At 42.4% G+C, this 25,973-nt stretch overlaps 2 protein-coding genes across 7 annotated transcripts in view; both read left to right on the top strand.

Annotated features, from left to right (window-relative positions):
* LOC123867222 (collagen alpha-2(IV) chain-like) overlaps nucleotides 1-18,730 on the top strand; it is a 45,479-nt gene extending 26,749 nt beyond the window's left edge. The window contains exons 3-20 of one of the 6 annotated variants that reach the window (XM_045909162.1): nucleotides 200-419; nucleotides 867-1,066; nucleotides 1,920-2,078; nucleotides 2,999-3,082; nucleotides 3,484-3,609; nucleotides 3,870-3,953; nucleotides 4,360-4,485; nucleotides 4,769-4,852; nucleotides 5,259-5,384; nucleotides 5,721-5,771; nucleotides 6,549-6,713; nucleotides 8,378-8,566; nucleotides 8,668-8,838; nucleotides 9,023-9,211; nucleotides 10,847-11,305; nucleotides 12,467-13,996; nucleotides 14,150-16,237; nucleotides 17,132-18,730. In XM_045909162.1, the coding sequence (XP_045765118.1) occupies nucleotides 200-419; nucleotides 867-1,066; nucleotides 1,920-2,078; nucleotides 2,999-3,082; nucleotides 3,484-3,609; nucleotides 3,870-3,953; nucleotides 4,360-4,485; nucleotides 4,769-4,852; nucleotides 5,259-5,384; nucleotides 5,721-5,771; nucleotides 6,549-6,713; nucleotides 8,378-8,566; nucleotides 8,668-8,838; nucleotides 9,023-9,211; nucleotides 10,847-11,305; nucleotides 12,467-13,996; nucleotides 14,150-16,237; nucleotides 17,132-17,817 (6,737 nt within the window). In that variant the 3' untranslated portion in view covers nucleotides 17,818-18,730. Of the gene's footprint in view, nucleotides 1-199; nucleotides 420-866; nucleotides 1,067-1,919; nucleotides 2,079-2,998; nucleotides 3,083-3,483; nucleotides 3,610-3,869; nucleotides 3,954-4,359; nucleotides 4,486-4,768; nucleotides 4,853-5,258; nucleotides 5,385-5,720; nucleotides 5,772-6,548; nucleotides 6,714-8,377; nucleotides 8,567-8,667; nucleotides 8,839-9,022; nucleotides 9,212-10,846; nucleotides 11,505-11,558; nucleotides 13,997-14,149; nucleotides 16,238-17,131 lie in introns of all 6 variants that reach the window. The other 5 variants (XM_045909160.1, XM_045909161.1, XM_045909159.1 and 2 more) reach the window with 5 other exon arrangements.
* A 2,639-nt stretch (nucleotides 18,731-21,369) lies between these two features.
* Nucleotides 21,370-25,671, top strand: LOC123867246 (glycine-rich RNA-binding protein 3, mitochondrial-like). Its single transcript, XM_045909224.1, has 3 exons — nucleotides 21,370-21,567; nucleotides 24,488-24,638; nucleotides 24,911-25,671. The coding sequence occupies exons 2-3, from the start codon at nucleotides 24,488-24,490 to the stop codon at nucleotides 25,456-25,458; spliced, it is 699 nt and encodes a 232-aa protein (XP_045765180.1). The 5' UTR covers nucleotides 21,370-21,567; the 3' UTR covers nucleotides 25,459-25,671.
* The last annotated feature ends 302 nt before the right edge of the window (nucleotides 25,672-25,973 follow it).

The following is a 25,973-nucleotide window of genomic DNA, read 5'->3' as shown; positions in this document are numbered from 1 at the left end:
CAGAATCGGTTACACTGTTGGACCGTGAAAAGGTAGCAGACAGACAGACAGATATACAGACAGACAGACACACTTTCGCATTTATAATATTAATAGTATCGAAGTATGGATTCTGTGCTTACCTACTTCGTAACTCGGGAACCTCGCAGAAGGTGCTGTGCTGTATAAACAATAAAGATTTTGATGGTAAATTTTATAGATGCGTATGGATTTGGCTACGATGTTGGTCCCAACGGCCAGTTCCACCACGAGAACCGAGGTCCGGACGGCGTCACGTACGGCTGCTACGGATACGTCGACCCGGACAACTACCTGCGTGTGACGCACTACGTGGCCGACAGCCACGGCTACAGGGTGGTGGAGCCTGAGAAACCTGTCGAAGTCTTTCCGGAAGATCCGAACCATGTATATGATGAAAAGTATGTATATTTATTTGAGTACAAGGAGCCAAAAGCTTAATTTGCATTAAGGCCCTAAACCAAACCTACCTTACAATTCAAACTTTTCTCGGATTATAAAATATAAGATATGAAAACCAAATGCGGATTGGCAGACTTCACATACCTTTGAGAACTTTATGGACAATACTCAGGCATGCAAGTTTCCTCACAATGTTTTCGTTCACTTAAAAAGCATGTGATACTGAATCGCTTAAAACTTACGATCCCCGCTCCCTCGACTAGAAAGCCGACGTTCTTTACAATGTTGTAAAAAGCCACCAACCAGAATTAATCGATTTGTAGGGGTGGCGATTTTATTGGCCATTTCTTTTTTTACTGAGGAGTGAATTGAGGATTAACACTTTTTGATAACATCTGAAGTTTCACTTTTCTTCGCCGCGTTAAAAATAAAAATGTGTTTTTCAGTGCAGTAACCCCAAGTCCGGAACCAGGCCAGATAGTGCCGTGGGACCAGCTGTACCTGCCTAAAGGCTGTGGTCGAACGCCTGGCGGTATTCCTCCGATTCCTCCTCCGAAACCGAAGCCGAAGCCGCCGACGCAGCCCCGCCCGCCGCCCGACAGCGCCGGCCAAACCAGCAACCCGAACCCCGGTGTTATATACCCCGGTACGTGTTTCTAATCGTTTTCGGGTCCCGTGCCTGACAGGTGCCAACGGGGCCCTATTACTCCGCTTCGCTATCCGTCCGTCCGTCCGTCCGTCCGTCCGTCTGTTTATTATCGTATCTCGTGAACCGTTATAGGTAGGGAGCTGAAACTTTCACAGAATGTGTATTTATATTGCCGCTATAACAGCTAATAATAAACACTTCAAAATGGTCATCATGAAAATTAAAACACGGAATTTTTCGTATGCAAGTCTGGATCGCACTTGACCAATTTTTTGACGTCACGAACGGGCTGGGATGAAACGCACCTCATTACAAAACAGAGAAAATACAACAGACAGCGCATTTTGTATGCAAAGCTTTGCTTCTGTCTGGGATCCCAGGGTCTAAATCTCAGGAGTTTTTAATATGAATTAGGTCAAGTGTGAGATGGGCTCGCACACGAAGAGTCCCGTAACATCGTATAAGGAATAAGGTTATTTGTTATTAAAATTGTGATGACAAATTCACGGTTTTCACATTTTTCCTTTCATTAATTGTACCCTAAAGACATTGCTACCTGCCCATGATTCTAGGTCAACGGAAAGTACCGTAAAGATTGTTAATCCCTTGACAGGTCTTGACCACAGACAAACATACAGACAGCAAACGAAGTGATCCTATAAGAGTTCTTGTTTTTCCTTTTGTGGTACGCAATCCTAAAATAGAAAAAAATAAAGACAAAAAGTCTGCGTAATATTATTAAGTTTTTTATTATTTCTTCATGATAAATATCTTGTTGTCTAGAATTACTATTGTGGAGTCTATGATCATCAATAAATATTTGACAATTACTTTCATTTTTTGTTATTAGGACAAGGTGGTTATTACCCAGGAACTGCGGGCACGCCTGGAAGCCCTGGCACTCCAGGTTCACCAGGATATCCTGGCAGTCCAGGTACTCCTGGTAGCCCTGGTGGACCAGGTGGACCAGGAGGGCCAGGTGGCCCAAGTGGTGGACAGTACCCCGGCGGTACGTATTTTTTTTTCAGAATAAAAAATATCCTAAATTTTAATTCAGAGTTACTATAAATATGTCAAATTGCATTCAAACCTGTTCAGTAGTTTCAGCATGAAGAGAGAACAGACAGAAAGACGGACCAAAGTTAAAAATACTGTTTTGGGTCCTTGTGGTTCTGTTTGGGTCCTATATTTAAAATCCATTTATAACTTAAGTTTCCAGCAGTGTTTTTTTTTTTAATATATGTACTTACAGGATATAATTAGAATGCTAGCAGAAAAGCGTTATTGTGATTCTATTGTAAACACAATCCAATTTCAGTAACCACTTTAACTTGTTTGGTGATATTTTAGTGACACCTAGCATCAGTCAGATGTTTTGTTTGCAATACATTGCGAGCTTTTCAAAAATGCAGGTTTAAAAAAATAGTTTTTTATGCTATCTTATAATAATCATCAGTACTATCACTTATATTCGTTTTTGCTAGCGTTCTGCTTACAGCCTGTTTGTACATCATTCGTAATAAAATATGAATATTTTTACAAGTACATACTTTTGAATCGTCTAATGCATACCACTGGTTTGTAGTTTTATTGTAATTAGATTATGCCGTCATTTTTTCGTAATTTCGTGTGTTTTCTACTTTTTAACCCCCGACTCAAAAAGATGGGTGTTATAAGTTTGACTGTGTATCTGTGTATCTATCTGTGACCTCGTAGCCTAAACGAATGAACCGATTTTAATTTAGTTTTTTTATTTGAAAGGTGGCTCTATCGAGAGTGTTCTTAGCTATAAACCACAAAAATTGGTTTAGCCGTTTAAAAGTTATCAACTCTTTTCTAGTTATTTCTGTAACCTTCGCTTGTCGAGGGTGTTATAAATTTTTAATTTACACTTGTATAATAATAATTATTTTTTTACTGTCTTTTCAGGAAGCGGACCCAGTGGACCCGGTGGTCCTAATGGACCATATGGACCAGGTGGTCCCAACGGACCTAGCGGACCCGGTGGTTCAGGTACTTGTCATGTTCAATCAATTAAAAATATTATTTCATTAGCTAGGTAATTTTATTTTTAACTACTTCGCTGCCGTCCGCTACTTCATCCACATATTTTAGAAAAAATCCGTGAGAACTCTTTGATTTTTCGGGACAAAAAGGGGTCTATGTTACTCTCTAGGTTTTTAACTATAGGTAACTATGCAAAAAAACATTACAATCCGTTGTTCCTTTGCGACGTGATTGAAGGACAAACCAATAAATTAATAAACCAACAAACAAACACACTTTTTATTTATAATATGGATAGTGACTAGTGACAGTGATTTTATAATGCCCAGCTGTATTTACTACAAAATAAAACAATTGATACCTAATAATTGTATAGTCAGATAAATAGCTTATTAAATGAATTGTAGGCGGTTATCCTGGCACGCCTGGAACTCCTGGCACTCCCGGAACTCCTGGTAGTCCTGGCGGACCTGGTGGCCCCGGTGGTCCCGGTGGCCCAGGAGGCCCTCCCGGCAGTTACTACCCTGGACAAGGTTTGTACATTGTGGCCATTATACACAATACATTATATACGTACAGCCGGGATAGATTGTGAATAAAGCGCTTAAGCGAATAAACCGATTTTAATTTAGTTTTTTTGTTTGAAAGGTGGCTTGATCGAGAGTGTTCTTAGGTATAATCCAAAAAAATTGACTCTTTTCTAGTTATTTCTGTAACCTTCGCTTGTCGAGGGTGTTATAAATTTTTAATTTACACCTGTATAATAATTATTATTTTTTTACTGTCTTTTCAGGAAGCGGACCCAGTGGACCCGGTGGTCCTAATGGACCATATGGACCAGGTGGTCCCAACGGACCTAGCGGACCCGGTGGTTCAGGTACTTGTCATGTTCAATCAATTAAAAATATTATTTCATTAGCTAGGTAATTTTATTTTTAACTACTTCGCTGCCGTCCGCTACTTCATCCACATATTTTAGAAAAAATCCGTGAGAACTCTTTGATTTTTCGGGACAAAAAGAGGTCTATGTTACTCTCTAGGTTTTTAACTGTAGGTAACTATGCAAAAAAACATTACAATCCGTTGTTTCTTTGCGACGTGATTGAAGGACAAACCAATAAATTAATAAACCAACAAACAAACACACTTTTTTATTTATAATATGGATAGTGACTAGTGACAGTGATTTTATAATGCCCAGCTGTATTTACTATAAAAGGCTAAGACAGATTGATACTTAATAATTGTATAGTCAGATAAATAGCTTATTAAATGAATTGTAGGCGGTTATCCTGGCACGCCTGGAACTCCTGGCACTCCCGGAACTCCTGGTAGTCCTGGCGGACCTGGGGGCCCCGGTGGTCCCGGTGGCCCAGGAGGCCCTCCCGGCAGTTACTACCCTGGACAAGGTTTGTACATTGTGGCCATTATACACAATACATTATATACGTACAGCCGGGATAGATTGTGAATAAAGCGCTTAAGCGAATAAACCGATTTTAATTTAGTTTTTTTGTTTGAAAGGTGGCTTGATCGAGAGTGTTCTTAGCTATAATCCAAAAAAATTGGTTCAGCCGTTTAAAAGTTATCAACTATTTTCTAGTTATTTCTGTAACCTTCGCTTGTCGAGGGTGTTATAAATTTTTAATTTACACCTGTATAATAATTATTATTTTTTTACTGTCTTCTCAGGAAGCGGACCCAGTGGACCCGGTGGTCCTAATGGACCATATGGACCAGGTGGTCCCAACGGACCTAGCGGACCCGGTGGTTCAGGTACTTGTCATGTTCAATCAATTAAAAATATTATTTCATTAGCTATGTAATTTTATTTTTAACTACTTCGCTGCCGTCCGCTACTTCATCCACATATTTTAGAAAAAATCCGTGAGAACTCTTTGATTTTTCGGGACAAAAAGGGGTCTATGTTACTCTCTAGGTTTTTAACTGTAGGTAACTATGCAAAAAAACATTACAATCCGTTGTTTCTTTGCGACGTGATTGAAGGACAAACCAATAAATTAATAAACCAACAAACAAACACACTTTTTTATTTATAATATGGATAGTGACTAGTGACAGTGATTTTATAATGCCCAGCTGTATTTACTATAAAAGGCTAAGACAGATTGATACTTAATAATTGTATAGTCAGATAAATAGCTTATTAAATGAATTGTAGGCGGTTATCCTGGCACGCCTGGAACTCCTGGCACTCCCGGAACTCCTGGTAGTCCTGGCGGACCTGGTGGCCCCGGTGGTCCCGGTGGCCCAGGAGGCCCTCCTGGCAGTTACTACCCTGGACAAGGTTTGTACATTGTGGACATTATACGGTGTATTAGACAAAAAATTAAACTATTGGAGATTTAGGAATTTGATCTATGAAAATTACGTTCACTTGAAAATTATTTAATTTCATCAAGATTTTTGCGGTTAGGTGACGGCGCTTTTTTATGCCTGATGTAGGGTAGGTATATATGTATATAAGTCTTTATGCCTCATCATATTGTGGATTATGGATTTTTGAATATTGAACCCCTAAGGGGATAAAATAGGGGCTTGAAATGTATGTAGTAAACGCGAACGAATTCGCGGGCATTAACTATTTCATAATATTATTAAATACGCTGTTCGTTTTTTATAGGCGGCTCTAGTGGACCAAGTGGGCCTAGTGGGCCAGGCAGTCAAGGCGGATGTAAGTTATATATTTTATAATACTTACTGATAATTAAAAAAACATATGTACTTGTTAATTATGGAGGGTGACTGACCCGTAGCCTGGAGGGTAAATGATAAAGTCATTTTTGGAGTAGGTAAATTTTGTTGTCATCAAAAATGTAAGATAGGTACAGTGAGCTACCTTATTGCAGTTTATTCAAATTGGAAACCTACAAATCTATAGTAATTCTTGATTTTCAATTAGGTATTATCACTATTATATGATCTATATTTTGTCTGCGAAGGTGATACCTAATAGGGGACGTATATCTACGTACGTACCTGTATGGTGAAAGTAAATTCATCCTTTTTCGGTAATCTCTATCGACAAGAAAAGAAATCTTAATATACTAATATTATGTAAACTATCTAGTTTTGTTTGACTACTTTGTAATTACACCCATACTAATATTCTATACTACGACGAAGGAACCCAAAATCGTAAAACGTAGGAAGGTACGCCGCTGGCACAGCCACTGGTTAGACCGAAAAGTGACGTTATACCTAGGTACCTAAGTGATATAAAAGTGACTATGACATGTGAATTGTGCACTCGTCAGTCGCTTAGTCAAGATTTTTCGATTTTGTGACGTCAGCGTTCACATATTTACCAAATTATTATCAATAGCTTTATGTAGGTACAATAAAGACATTAATTATCTCTTCTCAATATTACTTTTCTTTCATTTTCTCTTTATTGTTGCAACTTTCTGGTATAAATTAAAAAAAATCATGAATAATCATTTATTTATAGGGACTCCAGGCACTTCTGGTACTCCAGGATCTCCCGGCACGCCTGGCGGACCTGGCGGACCTGGCGGGCCTGGTGGCCCTGGAGGCCCAAGTGGCCCTAGTGGTCCAAGTGGTCCAGGAAGTCAATATCCCGGACAAACAGGTGGTCAAGGACCGAGTGGACCAGGTAAGGTCAACAAAAAAATAAAGCTTCTTTGTTTCTAAAGCCTGAGACTAAGTGCTATAATCCTTTTAGGGGTTAGTACCCAAAGGGTAAAAAGGCCCTATTAATCTCACTCTGCCGTCTGTCTGTTTGTCTGAGTCTCAGGTCTCTAGCTCGTAGACGTAATGAGTTACAAAACTGGAAACACCTAAAGGTGTTTGATGTAGAACATTGACCTATAACCAAAAATAAAATGCAAGGTTGTAGAAGTGCTATTAAAAAACTGCACAGTAAAATCAATTATAGTTCACAATAAAATACCAAAAGCGTTTAAAGAACTTACATTAAACCTATTTCATTTAAGGCTTAAACGGTAGCTAATAGAAAGGTGCTTCTACTCAAAAGGTGAATTTTTGAAAAAAGAATAGTTTAAATATGAATTTTACTTTGTACTAATTTTGCATGCCTGATTGTGTAAGGTGAAACATTTCTACTGGACAGTATGTACTTAATAACTTAATCGTTGTAAAAAACGCTTCTGCAAATAAAGAATACTGAATCTTGAATTAGAAATTCTATTTACATCATCAAAAAGGCGCCATAAAAAAACCTTTTTTATCTTAAAAAATAAAGGAATTGGGGGCCATTGTCTATTTTAAACCATTTTTGTGACAGGGGCTATCTCAAAAAACTAAACTAGTTAGGAATATGAAATCCTGGCATACTATGTACTACATATACAGGGTGGTCAAAAAGTCGTGGATCAAACGAAATAGGGAGATAGAGGAGGTCATTTCCAGCAAAAAAGTTTTCTACAGCATGGCCATATTTAAATTGCCCTAAGAGTTATGAATATTTTTGGGTTTTTTAACAAAATACCAGATTCTCTTACAATTAGACTAATTAAAAAAAAAATGAGATAAAAAACAATAAAACAAACGATGTTTTGTCATTACTGGATAATGTATCAGCACTACAAACCTTCTATTGAGGCTCTGGCTATCAAATTACAAGAGCAATTAATTTTTTTCCAAAACTTTTAAAGCGTTACCAAAAATTAAGTGTCACTTTAAAAGCGCACTGTGAAAAAAAAATGTACTACGGAAAAATGACCCTGTATCAGAAAAACTTGCTGATTTAATGCCAATTTAAATGAGGTATAACACATTACTCTTTGTTTCGTAATTCTGGTATTATAATCGTTTTTTCATATCAAGGTGCAAATTTCAGTAGATTAGTTTAATCCAAAATAATTTTGAATATTATCATGCTGCTAGTTAAACTGCTAGTTTTTTGGACGTTGGAATGCTAGAAACATCACTGTGCTTGTCACACTTAAAATTTGTGAAAAGAACAGAAACTCTTCACTACCACCACGTGCCAGAACTACCCGAGGTTCGATCCCGGGCGCGCACCAATAACTTTTCAGTTATGTGCGTTTTAAGCAATTAAATATCACTTGCTTTAACGGTGAAGGAAAACATCGTGAGGAAACCTACATGCCTGAGAGTTCTCCATGTTCTCAAAGGTGTGTGAAGTCTGCCAATCCGCATTGGGCCAGCGTGGCAGACTATGGCCTAAACCCTTCTCATTCTGAGAGGAGACCCGTACTCAGTAGTGGGGCGGAAATGGGTTGATCAGGTAAGAATAAAGGTCAAATTTATGAAAAATCATTTTTTTCTATTTAGGTGGCTCCTACCCCGGTACACCAGGTCAGGCAGGCATTCCCGGTTCACCAGGATCTCCCGGCACCCCTGGTGGTCCTGGCGGCCCAGGTGGTCCTGGAGGCCCCGGCGGCCCTAGTGGTCCAGGTGGCCCAGGAAGTCAAGGTGGATACTACCCCGGACAAACAGGAGGCCAAGGACCGAGTGGACCAGGTACGAGTGCCAAAGAACTATTAATAACTTTTAGAGATTAATTATTATTTGGCAAGAATAAATTTTGGTAAAATTTACGAAAAAACATTTTTTCTATTCAGGTGGCTACTACCCTGGTACACCAGGCCGTCCTGGTACTCCTGGTTCACCCGGATCTCCCGGTACCCCTGGCGGCCCTGGTGGTCCTGGAGGCCCAGGAGGCCCTAGTGGTCCAAGTGGTCCAGGAAATCAATATCCTGGACAAACAGGAGGGCAAGGACCGAGTGGACCAGGTAAGAGTGCCAAATGATTATTATGAATATAATTATTTTAAGCAATTATTTTGCATGCATAAGGAAATATTACTTATTTAATCTACCAAAATATAGTCTCAATTTTTGACCTGAGACTAGATGCTGGACAAAATAGATATCGTCATTTGTCAATTTCTGTTTCTAATAATTTTTTTCTCTTCAGGTGGCTATTACCCTGGTACACCAGGTCGTCCCGGCACTCCCGGTTCACCAGGAACTCCTGGCACACCTGGTGGTCCTGGCGGCCCAGGTGGTCCTGGAGGCCCTGGTGGTCCTAGTGGTCCAGGCGGCCCAGGAAGTCAAGGTGGATACTACCCCGGGCAAACAGGCGGCCAAGGACCGAGTGGACCAGGTACGAATACCAAAAACTATTCATAATTACGAGTATAACATAACTGGATTATTGGGCAAGGCAAGGAATCATCACTTGCAATCAATGGCAGTATGTCAAAAACAAGATGCGAAGAAAATTTAACGTACTGTATGTATTTTTAACTCCCAACCCAAAAAGAGGGGCGTTATAAGTTTGACGTGTGTATCTGTGTATCTGTCTGTGGCATCGTAGCGCCTAAACGAATGAACCGATTTTAATTTAGTTTTTTTTGTTTGAAAGGTGGCTTGATCGAGAGTGTTCTTAGCTATAATCCAAAAAAATTGGTTCAGCCGTTTAAAAGTTATCAGCTCTTTTCTAGTTTTCTTGTAGAAAAGCAAGTTAACTAACCGTTAGGTTCATAATATTATGTCAATTGACAAATGTCAAGGTGTCAAGATGGACGTTGCCCAGATACATAATTATTTATTTGAAAATGATGTTTTGGAAAACTCAGATACCTACTTTGGATCGTAGGCGCCCCTAACTAAGCAACTAATTGACTTGATTTTTGGTATAATGTTAACTGAAAGGACAGAGAGTAACATAGGCTACTTTTTATCCCGGAAAATCAATAAGTTAAACATGGGATTTTGTAAAACCTAAATCCACGCGGACAAAGTCGCAAGCATCAGCAAGTTAAAAAATAATCTAATTTATTACCGAACCCATTGGCACCTCGCTGGCACCGACTCCAATTATAAATATTATCATGGAACCTCATAGAACCCAGGGATAATTACATAATATGATTTAAAAAAAATTAAAACCCAATCAAAAACTTGAGGCTGTATAATTTTTATAATCAAACAACCGCTTATTTGCCATCAAGATTCTAGATTAAAGTTATCTGTGACTAGAGGATTCCCGCGACTTCGTCTGCGTGGATTAATGTTTTTAAAGATCCCGTGGGATTTTCCGGAATAAAAAGTTGCCTACGAGTATGTCAATAACAGAGACGCAAGCTACCTCGGTACCAAATTCCATACAAATCGGAGATCCCATGGAAATTCTTTGATTTTCCGGGATAAAAAATAGCCTATGTCCGTCCCCGGGATATAAGCTAACCCTGTACCAAATTTTATCAGAATCGGTTAAATTGTTTGGCCGTGAAAAGGTAGCAGACAGATAGACAGACAGACAGACAAACTTTCGCATTATAATATTTGTATGGATAACAGTGAGACAATTCATTAAAATTCCCTCAAATATAGGTGACTAGAGGATGCCCGCGACTTTTTCCGCATGGATTTAGGTTTCTAAAGATCCCGTGGGAACGGTTTTATTTTCCGGGATAAAATGCCTATGTCAATCACAGGGACGCAAGCTACCTCGGTATCAAATTTCATACAAATCGGTTAAGCGGATGGGTTTTTAGCGTGGGAACTCTTTGATTTTCCGGAATAAAAAGTAGCCTATGTCCGACCCCGGGATATAAGCTAACCCTGTACCAAATTTTGTCAGAATCGGTTAAACTGTTGGACCGTGAAAAGGTAGCTGACAGACAGACAGACAGACGGACAGACAGACAGACACACTTTCGCATTTATAATATTAGTATGGATTTATTTTAATATTTTTGTGACACAATGATAATTCCTTTTTTTGGTGATCAAGGCCAGCCAGGACAACCCAGCTACCCAGGAGGACAAGGCCAACCTGGACAACCTGGCTACCCAGGTGGACAAGGACTACCAGGCCAGCCGGGTGGACCAGGACAGCAAGGACAGCCTGGTTACCCAGGTGGACAAGGGCAACCTGGACAGCCAGGGCAAACCACTTACCCAGGTGGACAAGGACAACTTGGACTACCAGGACAACCAGGTGGACCAGGACAGCCAGGACAATCAGGCGGACCACAACAGCCAGGGAAACCCGGTATACCAGAACAGCCAGGACAACCCGGCTACCCAGGACAAACTGGTTACCCAGGTGGACAAGGGCAACCTGGCCAGCCAGGAGAGCCAGGAAAACCTAGTGGACCAGCACAGCCAGTACAACCCGGCTACCCAGGACAAACTGGTTACCCAGGCGGTTCAGGACAACCTGGTGGACCAGGACAGCCAGGCCAACCGGGTGGACCAGGACAGCCAGGACAACCAGGTGGACCAGGACAGCCCGGCTACCCAGGACAAACTGGTTACCCAGGTGGACCAGGACAACCTGGACAAACAGGTGGACTAGGACAGCCAGGACAACCAGGTGGACCAGGACAGCCTGGACAACCAGGGAAACCTGGTGGACCAGGACAGCCAGGACAACCCGGCTACCCAGGGCAAACTGGTTACCCAGGTGGACAAGGGCAACCTGGCCAGCCAGTAAAACCTAGTGGACCAGCACAGCCAGTACAACCTGGCTACCCAGGACAAACTGGTTACCCAGGTGGTTCAGGACAACCAGGTGGACCAGGACAGCCAGGACAACCAGGTGGACCAGGACAGCCCGGCTACCCAGGACAAACAGGTTACCCAAGTGGACCAGGACAACCTGGACAAACAGGTGGACCAGGACAGTCAGGACAACCAAGTGGACAAGGACAGCCTGGACAACCAGGAAAACCTGGTGGACCAGTACAACCTGGACAACCAGGACAGCCCGGCTACCCAGGACAAACTGGTTACCCAGGTGGACCAGGTCAGCCAGGACAACCAGGTGGACCAGGACAACCAGGACAACCCGGCTACCCAGGACAAACTGGTTACCCAGGTGGACAAGGACAACCTGGACAAACAGGTGGACCAGGACAACCAGGTGGACCAGGACAGCCTGGACAACCAGGAAAACCTGGTGGACCAGGACAGCCTGGACAACCAGGAAAACCTGGTGGACCAGGACAGCCAGGACAACCCGGCTACCCAGGACAAACCGGTTACCCAGGTGGACCAGGACAGCCAGGACAACCAGGTGGACCAGGACAGCCAGGACAACCAGGTGGACCAGGACAGCCCGGCTACCCAGGACAAACTGGTTACCCAGGTGGACCAGGACAACCTGGACAAACCGGTGGACCAGGACAGCCAGGACAACCAGGTGGACCAGGACAGCCTGGACAACCAGGGAAACCTGGTGGACCAGGACAGCCAGGACAACCCGGCTACCCAGGGCAAACTGGTTACCCAGGTGGACAAGGGCAACCTGGCCAGCCTGGACAGCCAGGAAAACCTAGTGGACCAGCACAGCCGGTACAACCCGGCTACCCAGGACAAACTGGTTACCCAGGTGGTTCAGGACAACCAGGTGGACCAGGACAGCCAGGACAACCAGGTGGACCAGGACAACCAGGACAACCCGGCTACCCAGGACAAACTGGTTACCCAGGTGGACAAGGACAACCTGGACAAACAGGTGGACCAGGACAACCAGGTGGACCAGGACAGCCTGGACAACCAGGAAAACCTGGTGGACCAGGACAGCCTGGACAACCAGGAAAACCTGGTGGACCAGGACAGCCAGGACAACCCGGCTACCCAGGACAAACCGGTTACCCAGGTGGACCAGGACAGCCAGGACAACCAGGTGGACCAGGACAGCCAGGACAACCAGGTGGACCAGGACAGCCCGGCTACCCAGGACAAACTGGTTACCCAGGTGGACCAGGACAACCTGGACAAACAGGTGGACCAGGACAGCCAGGAAAACCAGGTGGACCAGGACAGCCTGGACAACCAGGGAAACCTGGTGGACCAGGACAGCCAGGACAACCCGGCTACCCAGGGCAAACTGGTTACCCAGGTGGACAAGGGCAACCTGGCCAGCCTGGACAGCCAGGAAAACCTAGTGGACCAGCACAGCCGGTACAACCCGGCTACCCAGGACAAACTGGTTACCCAGGTGGTTCAGGACAACCAGGTGGACCAGGACAGCCAGGACAACCAGGTGGACCAGGACAGCCCGGCTACCCAGGACAAACAGGTTACCCAAGTGGACCAGGACAACCTGGACAAACAGGTGGACCAGGACTGCCTGGACAACCAGGTGGACCAGCACAGCCTGGACAACCAGGAAAACCTGGTGGACCAGTACAACCTGGACAACCAGGACAGCCCGGCTACCCAGGACAAACTGGTTACCCAGGTGGACCAGGTCAGCCAGGACAACCAGGTGGACCAGGACAACCAGGACAACCCGGCTACCCAGGACAAACTGGTTACCCAGGTGGACAAGGACAATATGGACAAACAGGTGGACCGGGACAACCAGGTGGACCAGGACAGCCTGGACAACCAGGAAAACCTGGTGAACCAGGACAGCCAGGACAACCCGGCTACCCAGGACAAACTGGTTACCCAGGTGGGCAAGGACTACCTGGACAAACAGGTGGACCAGGACAGCCAGGACAACCTGGCTACCCAGGACAGACTGGACAACCAGGGAAACCTGGTGTACCAGGACAGCCAGGACAACCAGGTGGACCAGGACAGCCCGGCTACCCAGGGCAAACAGGTTACCCAAGTGGACCAGGACAACCTGGACAAACAGGTGGACCAGGACAGCCAGGACAACCAGGGGGACCAGGACAGCCAGGACAACCCGGCTACCCAGGACAAACTGGCTACCCAGGTGGACCAGGAAAACCGAGCGGACCAGGACAGCCAGGACAAACTGGTTACCCAGGTGGTTCAGGACAACCAGGTGGACCAGGACAGCCTGGCTACCCAGGACAAACTGGTTACCCAGGTGGACCAGGACAGCCAGGACAACCAGGTGGACCAGGACAGCCTGGACAACCAGGAAAACCTGGTGGACCAGGACAGCCAGGACAACCAGGTGGACCAGGACAGCCTGGACAACCAGGAAAACCTGGTGGACCAGGACAGCCTGGAGAACCAGGACAGCCCGGCTACCCAGGACAAACCGGTTACCCAGGTGGACCAGGACAACCTGGACAAACAGGTGGACCAGGACAGCCAGAACAACCAGGTGGACCAGGACAGCCTGGACAACCAGGTGGACCAGGACAGCCTGGACAACCAGGAAAACCTGGTGGACCAGGACAGCCTGGACAACCAGGACAGCCTGGCTACCCAGGACAAACCGGTTACCCAGGTGGACCAGGACAACCTGGACAAACAGGTGGACCAGGACAGCCAGGACAACCAGGTGGACCAGGACAGCCTGGACAACCAGGTGGACCAGGACAGCCTGGACAAACAGGAAAACCTGGTGGACCAGGACAGCCAGGACAACCCGGCTACCCAGGACAAACCGGTTACCCAGGTGGACCAGGACAGCCAGGACAACCAGGTGGACCAGGACAGCCTGGACAACCAGGAAAACCTGGTGGACCAGGACAGCCTGGACAACCAGGACAGCCCGGCTACCCAGGACAAACCGGTTACCCAGGTGGACCAGGACAACCTGGACAAACAGGTGGACCAGGACAGACAGGACAACCAGGTGGACCAGGACAGCCAGGACAACCAGGTGGACCAGGACAGCCTGGACAACCAGGGAAACCTGGTGGACCAGGACAGCCAGGACAACCCGGCTACCCAGGACAAACTGGTTACCCAGGCGGGCAAGGACAACCTGGACAAACAGGTGGCCCAGGACAACCAGGTGGACCAGGTGTGCCTGGACAACCAGGACAGCCTGGCTACCCAGGACAAACCGGTTACCCAGGTGGACCAGGACAACCTGGACAAACAGGTGGACCAGGACAGCCAGGACAACCAGGTGGACCAGGACAGCCTGGACAACCAGGTGGAGCAGGACAGCCTGGACAACCAGGAAAACCTGGTGGACCAGGACAGCCAGGACAACCCGGCTACCCAGGACAAACCGGTTACCCAGGTGGACCAGGACAGCCAGGACAACCAGGTGGACCAGGACAGCCTGGACAACCAGGAAAACCTGGTGGACCAGGACAGCCTGGACAACCAGGACAGCCCGGCTACCCAGGACAAACCGGTTACCCAGGTGGACCAGGACAACCTGGACAAACAGGTGGACCAGGACAGCCAGGACAACCAGGTGGACCAGGACAGCCAGGACAACCAGGTGGACCAGGACAGCCTGGACAACCAGGGAAACCTGGTGGACCAGGACAGCCAGGACAACCTGGCTACCCAGGACAAACTGGTTACCCAGGTGGGCAAGGACAACCTGGACAAACAGATGGACCAGGACAACCAGGTGGACCAGGACAACCAGGTGGACCAGGACAACCAGGTGGACCAGGTCAGCCTGGACAACCAGGTGGACCAGGACAACCTGGCTACCCAGGACAAACTGGTTACCCAGGTGGGCAAGGACAACCTGAACAAACAGGTGGACCAGGACAGCCAGGACAACCAGGTGGACCAGGACAGCCTGGACAACCAGGAAAACCTGGTGGACCAGGACAGCCAGGACAACCCGGCTACCCAGGACAAACTGGTTACCCAGGTGGACAAGGGCAACCAGGACAGCCAGGACAACCAGGTGGACCAGGACAGCCTGGACAACCAGGAAAACCTGGTGGAACAGGACAGCCAGGACAACCCGGCTACCCAGGACAAACTGGTTACCCAGGTGGACAAGGGCAACCTGGACAACCAGGTAGACCAGGACAGCCAGGACAACCTGGCTACCCAGAACAGACAGGACAACCTGGACAGCCAGGAGTGCCAACTCAGCCAGGACAGCCAACACAACCCGGCTACCCAGGACAAACTGGTTACCCAGGTGGACAAGGACAACCTGGACAGCCAGGACAACCAGGTGGACCAGGACAACCTGGCTACCCAGGACAAACTGGTTACCCAGGTGGACAAGGACAACCTGGAGGGCCTGGACAACCTGGACAACCAGGTAGACCAGAACAGCCAGGACAACCTGGCTACCCAGGACAGCCTGGACAACCTGGCTATCCTGGACAGCCAGGACAACCTGGCTATCCAGGACAGCCAGGACAACCCGGACAGCCTGGACAAACTGGTTACCCAGGTGGACAAGGGCAACCTGGACAGCCAGGACAATCGGGAACGTCAGGGCAGCCAGGCCAACCAGGATATCCAGGACCTGATAGTACGTATTATTTTACATGCTTAATCATAAAAAATCGAAATACCTGTATTTTAAGTTTCACTTTTTACTTAAAAATCACATTTTATTTATTTTTTACGTTTTACTGAACTAAAATTCTTACTAATATTACAATCCATAGTCTATACTAATATTATAAAATACGAAAGTGTTTGTTTGTCTTCTAGCGTTTTACTGATTTTGATGTTTGGTACAGGGATAGCTTGCATTGCATCCCAGGGATGGGCATAGGTTATCTTTTGTCCGGAAAATCAAATAATTTTCTTAGGACTTTTAAAACACCTTTATCCACGCGGACGAAGGCGTGGCATCATTTAGTATTTTTAACCCCCGACCCAAAACGAGGGGTGTTATAAGTTTGACGTGTGTATCTGTGTATCTGTGTGTCTGTGTATCTGTGTATCTGTGTATCTGTCTGTGGCATCGTAGCGCCTAAACGAATGAACCGATTTTAATTTAGTTTTTTTTGTTTGAAAGGTGGCTTGATCGAGAGTGTTCTTAGCTATAATCTAAAAAAATTGGTTCAGCCGTTTAAGAGTTATCAGCTCTTTTCTAGTTTTGTTGTAGAAAAGAAGGTTAGATAACCGTTAGGTTCATAATATTATGTCGATAGACAAATGTCAAGCTGTCAAGATGGACGTTGCCTAAATACATAATTATTTATTTGAAAATGATGTTTTGGAAATCTCAGATACTTTCGATCGTCGGGGGTGTTATAAATTTTTAATTTACACTTGTCATAAATCATTAACTCGATATTGGCCCAGGTTTCTTAGTGTGTTGTGTGTGTCTCAATATTTGAATTATGTTATTTGAATACATATACTATTCCGACCCTCGTAAACAATGTATAACTGGGAACTTTTCTTGTTACAGGTCAACCTGCTGGCACTGGAGTGCAACCGCCCGTTTATCCTCCAGCAGGCCAAATGCCACCATTCCCGATTTATGTCATACCATACCCGCTGCCAATCGTACCAAGCCCCGGGTCATGTCCGTGCTACCTGCTAAACCCAGGCAGTAATGGTACCGCTGTGTCGCAACCACCAATGAACCAAAATGTTTACAACCCAGGCTACGCGCCTTATGGCATACTTGGATTCCTTCCGGTTGTGTTTGTACCCTATTGCCCAGGGAAGAGCACCGATATGCAGACAGCTCAACAAAACTTCCCTAACGCTGTACCAGTGCCATACAACTGCGCTCAATGCCAGGCTAACCAAAATGCATTCCGATTTTTCGGAAGACTCAATGGTGCACGTAGTGTGAATCTGGATGATTTGAAGGAAATCAAATCATTGCCAGAACTCGAAAATCTCCTGAAAAATGAAATTAAAGCTCCAAGAAGAAGCTTGAAAAGGATCGCGGTTCATGCCAGAGTCCTTGACCACGTAACTGACGAAAAGAAGGTAAAGGACGTAACTGTCGAAAAGAATGTAAAGAACGTAACTAACGAGAAGAATGTAAAGAATGTGACTGAAGAAAAGAATGCCCAGAACGTAAATAACAAAAATAACGTAAAGGACGTAACTAACGAAAAGAATGTAAAGAAATCCGGTTAAAATTTGAGTTACGAATAGTGTTTACGTAGGTACCCATTGTGATGAATAGTGAAATTTATTTTGTAGTTTTGAGACCGTCCGACAGAATCTTGGACGATTTCAAAAGGTACACGTAGTTGAGGTCCCTTAAGGTCCAATTTCACCAACGCCAACGGCGGCGTTATCCGCTAAACTATGCCAAGAAAAAATTAATTGCTACATTTACTCTTGGGTAAATTTTTTATAATACGTTTCACTGTTGTATTCAGACAAAAATTGTTAGATTAGCTATTCTTCTAGAAATAGTTAGTTATCTATGGCAGCTTTGAATGAGTCAAAAGAATGAAAAAATGTCTTCTTCTTCTTCTTTTCTTATTTGGTGGCTTTTTGTAGTGCCAAACCAGCACAATGCATTTTGCCAGTGTCAAGTAGCTTGAAGGAGGCACATTCATCACAGGCATCAGGAAGGAGGAGGAAGGAGGCAAAAAAAACTGAGATTATACGTCAGTTTGTAGTTTGAGTGGGTGTCTGTAAATGTCAAATTTCACTGTCATGTTGTTTCATTTTGACTGTTATTGTCTCTAGCGTTACCATCACGTCATATTGATTTTATCCAAAGAATAAGGCCATTTTCTTTTCACAATCGGCGGAATAGGACTACTCTCGTATAACTTTTTTACTCTTAGGTTAAGTATTTGGCGAAATAAAAATTTGGTTATCTGAGAGTAACTAACGCTTTATCCTGGTTATAAAATTTATTCCATGTTGGTGAAATCAGCCTTAAGTGATACTAATTCATATTTATATTTAACAAAATAAAAACTATCAGTATACATAGGTACTAGATAGCTATAATATAATATTTCGAATTATTTGTTAATATGACCCAGTATGTAATATACCTTCTTTGTAGTATTTATTATATGTATTATTTTGTACCTTCTCAACTCTAAATTATACTTATATATTTTAAGATATTTTTGTAATTTGATTTTTTTGTTTGCCTATGATGTGAAAAAAATATTTTGTAATAAATAGTTTTAAGAGTCATTAAATACCTAAATAATTTTCTCATCTCTTTCAATCATCTCTTTATAAATACCTACCGGCTGTTTTCAGATACAATTAGTGAGCCCTTGACTGTAATTAGTAACTAGAGTAGGTAAGTGTTGATGCAGTCTAAGCTGTTGGAAGAAGGTTGGTAGGGGTTAGTTTTATTAAAAATTGAAAGTTTTATATGGACTATTTTGTTTATATACCTTTAAGATGGTCTGAATATCTTAATACCTATCTCATTTATTTATTTAAACTCATACGTCCTTTTGGCTTCCACACGGCATCGTACCGGAACGCTAAATCACTTTGATGGCACGGCTTTGCCGGTAGAGTACGCTGTCAACGACGACAACATCTGGCAAATACTGTATGTAGTGCGTTTCAACGAATAGTACCTATGGCGTTATGTTGGCACTTGGCTCCCCTGTCTGTTGGGTGGTCATTGGCACCATATTGGCATGAGAAGACGCAGATTTTGTTTATTTTCATTTCATTCATTCAGGAAAATCAAATGAAAATAAAGAAAATCTGCGTCTTCTCATGCCAATGCTCCCCTGTCTGTTGGGTGCCAATGACCACCCAACAGACAGGGGAGCCAACATAACGCCATAGGGCCCATAGGTACTATTCGTTGAAACGCACTATAGGTACGTATATAAAATCTACCATTCCACTATGTGTTGCATTTTTAAAGATTACTACGGACGACCGTGACTCAAATACGTCGTTACGGGTCACTGCGAGTCCATTGTTTTCCACATAAGACACACAAAGCCCAACGTAATAGCAAATCCCAAACAGAAATGCTCTTTACGATGTGTTTTATTTTTACAACTGATTGATTGATATATCTACTAATAAATTATTAACAGGTATATATTAGACACCCACCTTGCCTTTGATTGTTTAGTTGATAATTTGTATGAATTGTATTTTTATTCTTTTTTTTTGTGATTATGTTGAGCTGAATAAACTTTTATTTATTTATTTATAAGTATATAAAAGTTTTTTATATACATATTACCTGTGAGGATGATACTGCCATTGGCGCAATTAAAGTGCCATAAGCCTACTTTGTCGTATTAATTTACAAATTGCGAAAAACCAAATCAAATTTGAATTTCGCGGGCAGACCAGGTCATTTTAAGCAGTTTTAAGTTTTTTTTTTTAATTCACTATAGGTAAGCGCTTGACCACAATCACACCTGATGGAAAGTGATGATGTGGTCTAAGATGGGACGCGTTTACCTAGAAGTTAGAAGTTATGGTTTTAAACAATGAATATAACGGTTATGATTGTGGTGTACTTAGTAGTTTGAAGGTTAAAAAATGATTGCCAAGTAGGTTAGGTTAGGGTATAGGCCAGGATTTTTAAACGACTGCCCAAAAAAAAGGAGGAGTATGATGTTTGTTTTCAAGGTTCATGTAGGTAGGTACGTACCTACGTAAGTTAGACCTATGTGTCTTTATACCACCATAACTCTTAAATGCCTGAACAGATTTAGATGCATAGGCCGTATCGTTAGAATCTAAACATCATTCCGAATGATTCCTGCTGGTTACTGATTATAATTTTTTTGAAAAAAAAAAATCAATATGGCGGTTGTATGGCGCCATTTTCAAATGTGTTTCGTTTTATATAGTCAGTTTTTTGGCAAGGCAGTCGTGTTTTTTTATTTTAATTACTTGTATAACTAAGCGCACTACGGAAGTTGAATATTTATCAAATTCTCATCGGTTAAACACTGTAATGATTGAAGTGACGTGTTCTTGCTCTTACGCTCGGCTGCTTTGAGGATGTCGCGACAAGGTCGCTAGTAAATACTGTCACCTATTTTTTTTAATAAAACTATAACTGGACGATGATGTTTTTAACCCCCGACCAAAAAAGAGGGGTGTTATAAGTTTGACGTGTGTATCTGTCTGTGGCATCGTAGCTCCTAAACTAATGCACCGATTTTAATTTTGTTTTTTTTTGTTTGAAAGGTGGCTTGATCGAGAGTGTTCTTAGCTATAATTCAAGAAAATCGGTTCAGCCGTTTGAAAGTTATCAAGCTCTTTTCTAGTTATTACTGTAACCTTCACTTGTCGGGGGTGTTATAAATTTTTAATTTACACTTGTTACACATTACTTTGGTAAATAGTACATATTGAAAACCAAGTTCAAGGACGAAGTTTTATTAACAACTAGTTGACCAGCCGTTAGAAATACCTACCTACTTATTATTATTTACGAGATAGAACTACTATTTTTAAGGTACTCACTACAAATAGTATACATACGATACATGTTAGCCCTTCGCCCTCTAGTAGAATAGGTACGGACGTAATCAAAATCAGCTCAGTCAATAAACGAGTCTTCTGTTATGGATAATCGACCTCGGTTAATTTATTACCTACGTGCTAGTAGGTAGGTAGGTACGTGTTCTAGTACCTATACTTACAGAAGATATCCCTGAGACTTCTAGTATGACACATTGTGTTATGCTAAAATTAGTCCGCGTCATGGCATCCTTGCAGAAGGACAGGTTGCCTACAAACGGACTCATTACTTCCCAGTGACCATTGTCAATTACAAGACAAAAACTCCCACGGTTTATAAAGGTTTGAACGTATGCGTACGCACGCAGAGCGCATCTAAGCTCATCCGCAGTTAGTGCCCGAGTGTTTCGCTAATAAAATAGAGGAAGTGCCAATTTTATTAACTTTTGCAACGTAAGTTTTTATTATATAAGTGTTTTAGTTCATATTTATAAAATAGAAAATAGGTCAATTTTTTTAACATAAAAATTGTACCACCTTCTCCAGGATCCAAACTAAGATTAGGACTGAATTTCGTCCGTATTGTGACGTCTAGCTAAAACGTAGGTACCTAAGTATAATTTTTTGATTCTATTTATTTATTTTTATTAATATAATATTACATATTTTCTTTATAGATTTTGTACTTAGTCTTAAGTGAGATTTCAAAGTAGAAGAAAATCGTTTTTCAAAGTATTTTCCTTGCAAACTGTAAACTTTAACTAATAATTCTTAGTTTTGGTGCATTTATAATATAAGTACATATATTGTGCTTATTGTTTTGTTTCTTCTTTAACTTAGCAACTCTAGGACATACGTCCCGGTACACCGGGACAAGTCCTGAATGTTTGTGTCTCGGGGTCCCGGTCAGTAAGTTAGTTGTCCCGGTTTGGTAGTTAGGACTTTTGTCCATCACCCCCGTCAATGGGACGTCAACGAAAATGGGATTATTATGGACCGAGACGGACATGTGGAAACACATTGGTTTCCACCGCGACCGAACTCGACGGTTCAGTTTGATCTTGCCGTTGCTTGTTCGTAATAGGCGCGTTTTTGAAGGGATGTAGAATAGTATCAGTATGCATATGGATGGATGACCCGGTTGTCCTTTCAGCGTTAAGGCCTAATCTACTCACTCATCAAATTTTTCCATTTTTCCAATGTTGTACACATTACATTAGGTATGATTTTACAATTCTAGTGATCTAGTGAACCGAAACGTCCGATTCAGAAGTGATAACATTCTGAATAAATAGTTAGATTTTATAAAGTCACAATAGGTACCTAGGTAGGTAGGTACCTAGGTAGGTAGTTAGGTCACAATAGATAGGTACCTAAGTAGGTAGGTCACAATTTATAGGTGTTTATAGGTGCCTGGGTAGATAGGTCACAATAGGGTATATGACAGGTTTTTAAAAACTGTTTTACATTAATCGTCGAAGACTCTTATAGAAAATACCTATTTTACTTCCACTTGCTCGTAAACTGCTCCTTTACGGAAGAAAGGATTTCAACAAGGAAGGACTGTAATGGGCCTTTTACTGTCCGCACGCCAGTTCTGGAAAGTTCCAAGAGGACTGTAATGGAAATTGCTTTGCTGGACAGTCTCATACTGACGAGGTTCTTTGAGTGTAGTTAGGTTGTTTTAGGTAGGTAATAGGTACACGAGTATTCAAACTTAGGTACTATTTTTACTTATACGACTAACAATATTTGATTTTTTGTTTTTTTTTATTATTATTATTTTTGCGATTTCTTACTATTCAAGCGTTTTAGCCACAGAAATAATAGCGCTAGTTGTAGTTTCGAAAGTTAGTAGGTACCTACATACTTAGTTATAATATGGACGAAAAGGTCCGTGGTCTGGCCATACTATGAAACTGATTGAAAGTCCGTCCCTCTTTGATCCATACAAAATAATAGATTTGCCTACGTAAGGGCTATACACTTCTATGATTTTGTTGCCAAATTATGTGACATAGAAATGGTATGAAGTCGCGTGTACCTATTACCTAGTAGTATTAGTTATTAGTTGTAGTTGTTATTAGTTAGTAGTTATTAGTAGGAGTAGGTACCTACTCGCGGAAAAAATGCGCAAAATTTCAATTTCCATGTGATAGAATTGTGCGGAAAAATCATAAAATCGCGCGGTGTTTAATTAACTTACTCAGGCCCTCACACTAAAGTTTGTTTACTGTGTAACTGTTTTGTTAAGATAATAAAGATTTATTTATTTATTTATTTAATTATGTGTTTAATTTTCATTACTTAATAGGAAGTACTTAAAGCTTTTTAAAAGTTGAAATTGTTGAGCATCATCGTTGTTTTATGTTATAAAAATGGTTTTAAATTAAAATGATTTCATTCAGGTAAAACACTTTGTTCCTGTGATTATAGTAAGTATGTTAGGTCACTTTAACGTGAGAATGATCTTACACACAGTTGATTCTTGTACTGAAGTTGAGGGTCAAAATATTAAACGCAGACATACCTACCTACCTACATGCTAATGTTGCCTTCACATAGTAATTACTTCATGTTAATTTGCAATGAAAAGGCCCAAGCATATCATTATTCATGTACCTACCTACTGAATCGTGTAGGTAGGCCCTAGGTAAGAGTAGTAGGTGCCAAAACGAACTCATGTATAAAATAAGTACAATTCAATTTTTTAAAGATTTATAAATAGCTATAGATACACTAAATATACCTACCTTAATTTCTAGATTTTGTATTTAGCTACGTAATCTAAAGCTATTTATTTTACTATGAGTCAACTTGGAGACAAGGTAGATGTACTAGGTAGGTAACTAGTAGGTATGTGTATCATGCCATCCTTTAAAAACTGAAATTTTGAGGATCTTCCTGGTGCAGGGGTCTTATAAGCGGGAGGTCCCAGGGACCATTTGCACGAGCAGGGACGATTCCCGGTAGGAACAACTTGGGAATTTATACCTGATTTCTAAATTGCCTCTTGTGGGAAGGTGACGGCCGTGGCTACCAGAACCCTACCGACAAAGCCATGCCGCCAAGTGATTTAGTATTCCGGTACCTACGATGCCGTGTAGAAACCGATAAAAGTTCAATAAAAACCGTCTATATATATATAGACTGCATCATCACTTACAACCAGGTGAGATTGCAGTCCAGGGTTAATTTGTACAAAAAGCTTCTAAACAATAACTTGTCTTAATTAGCTTCCAAGTGACTTTGTTGGTAGGCTTATTGGTATCTATAGGTAAGAAAACGGACTGTCGTGTCCTAGAAACGGATTTTACATCTACTTATTAATAATATAGTATTACGTTTACTAAACCACGTTATAATTTTGCAGATGACATATTATTACAAATGCCTAATATCGCTGCTAGTCTTGGTGTCGACGCATGCAGCTCCTAAAAATTTATTAGAGCAAAAGAAAGCGGCTCTTGTTTCAAGACAAATAAAAGGAACAACTGACGATCTCAAAACCTCAAGCAGTTCTTGTAAGTATACAATAAAAAATATTTTTAGGACTATTAAAAACTGTCAATTATACCATTATGAAAACTACATGTTGCTTGCTCATATAATGCTATGCGTTCCAACTGAGAAGACATTACTAATACTGTGAGAAGAGCACCACCATTATTATTTGAAATCTTATCTCAAACTTGAAGTTTACTGATAGATACCTAGGTACCTAAACTTTTCGATGTCCAAATCCCAATAAAGCCTTTTTTGCCTGCGAAATCTTAACTTATTTTCATCATTACAGATTCAAGTCAATACTCCAACTGGGGTGGACACTCTCCTGGCGGATATGGATTCTCCATAACTGGTATTGGCACAATAGACAGAAGCGATTATTATGACCCGAGTTACAATACATTAGGTGGATATGATAGTTCAATTAAAAACACTGGTTATGGAAGCAGCGGTTATGGCTTAACTGGATACGGTGGCCAAGGATCTGAAGGATACATAGGAGGGAGGGAGTCATATGGTGGATATGGTCAAAGTGGCTATGGAGCAGCCGGATTTTCCCCAAGTGGTTATAGTGCGAGTGGTTTTGGAGCCAGTGGACTGGATGGTGCCAGTGGATATATCAACAACGCAGGATACGGTGGGGGCAATGGAGGCTATGGTGGTTATGGTGGAAACGGTGGTTTGACTTCCTACTATGGTTATAACAATCCATCCTATCAAGGCGCCGGACATCTCGGATACGGCTACTACAACAAAAAGCCTGGTTATGGAAATATCTACAGCAGTGGCATCACCCCGAGTTTAGTTACGGGTTATAGGGGTTATTCGCGTAGATAAGTAAAAATAGCACATTGGTACCTTATAGAATGCACTAACATACTAAGGGTAGATTCAAGGTAGTACCTACACGAACCGTGTCACATTCAAAGAAATCTCTTCATTCTAGACATATCCGCGTCAAAGCTCCTACCGGATTCAACCTCTATTAGATACTAGCTGATGCCCGCGACTTCGTTCGCGTGGATGTAGGATTTTTAAAATTCCCGTGGGAACTCTTTGATTTTACGGGATAAAAAGTAGCCTATGTGCTAATCCAGGGTATAATCTATCTCCATTCTAAATTTCAGCCCAATCCGTCCAGTAGTTTTTGCGTGAAGGAGTAACAAACATACACACACACACACACACACATACAAACTTTCTCCTTAGTGTGATCTAATGATCGTGCAGTGTGAATTGCGTGCCTAGCACATTTATCGAAACTATCATTTTATAGCACTGACTTAAAATAATTGTTTTGTAGTGATTTCAATAGCTGACCGCTCTGTAGTAAAGTATTGAAATATCTGTCT

The sequence above is a fragment of the Maniola jurtina genome, chromosome 7, assembly GCF_905333055.1.
Source record: "Maniola jurtina chromosome 7, ilManJurt1.1, whole genome shotgun sequence".
Lineage (NCBI taxonomy): Eukaryota > Metazoa > Arthropoda > Insecta > Lepidoptera > Nymphalidae > Maniola > Maniola jurtina.
This window is presented reverse-complemented; position numbering and strand designations above follow the sequence as displayed.

Bases quoted from the DNA above. Each gene is read 5' to 3' on its own strand.
- LOC123867246 (XM_045909224.1), top strand. From the start codon at position 24,488: ATGACATATTATTACAAATGCCTAATATCGCTGCTAGTCTTGGTGTCG. The intron at 24,639-24,910 runs GTAAGTATACAA...TCATCATTACAG, and splicing joins CAAAACCTCAAGCAGTTCTT to ATTCAAGTCAATACTCCAAC.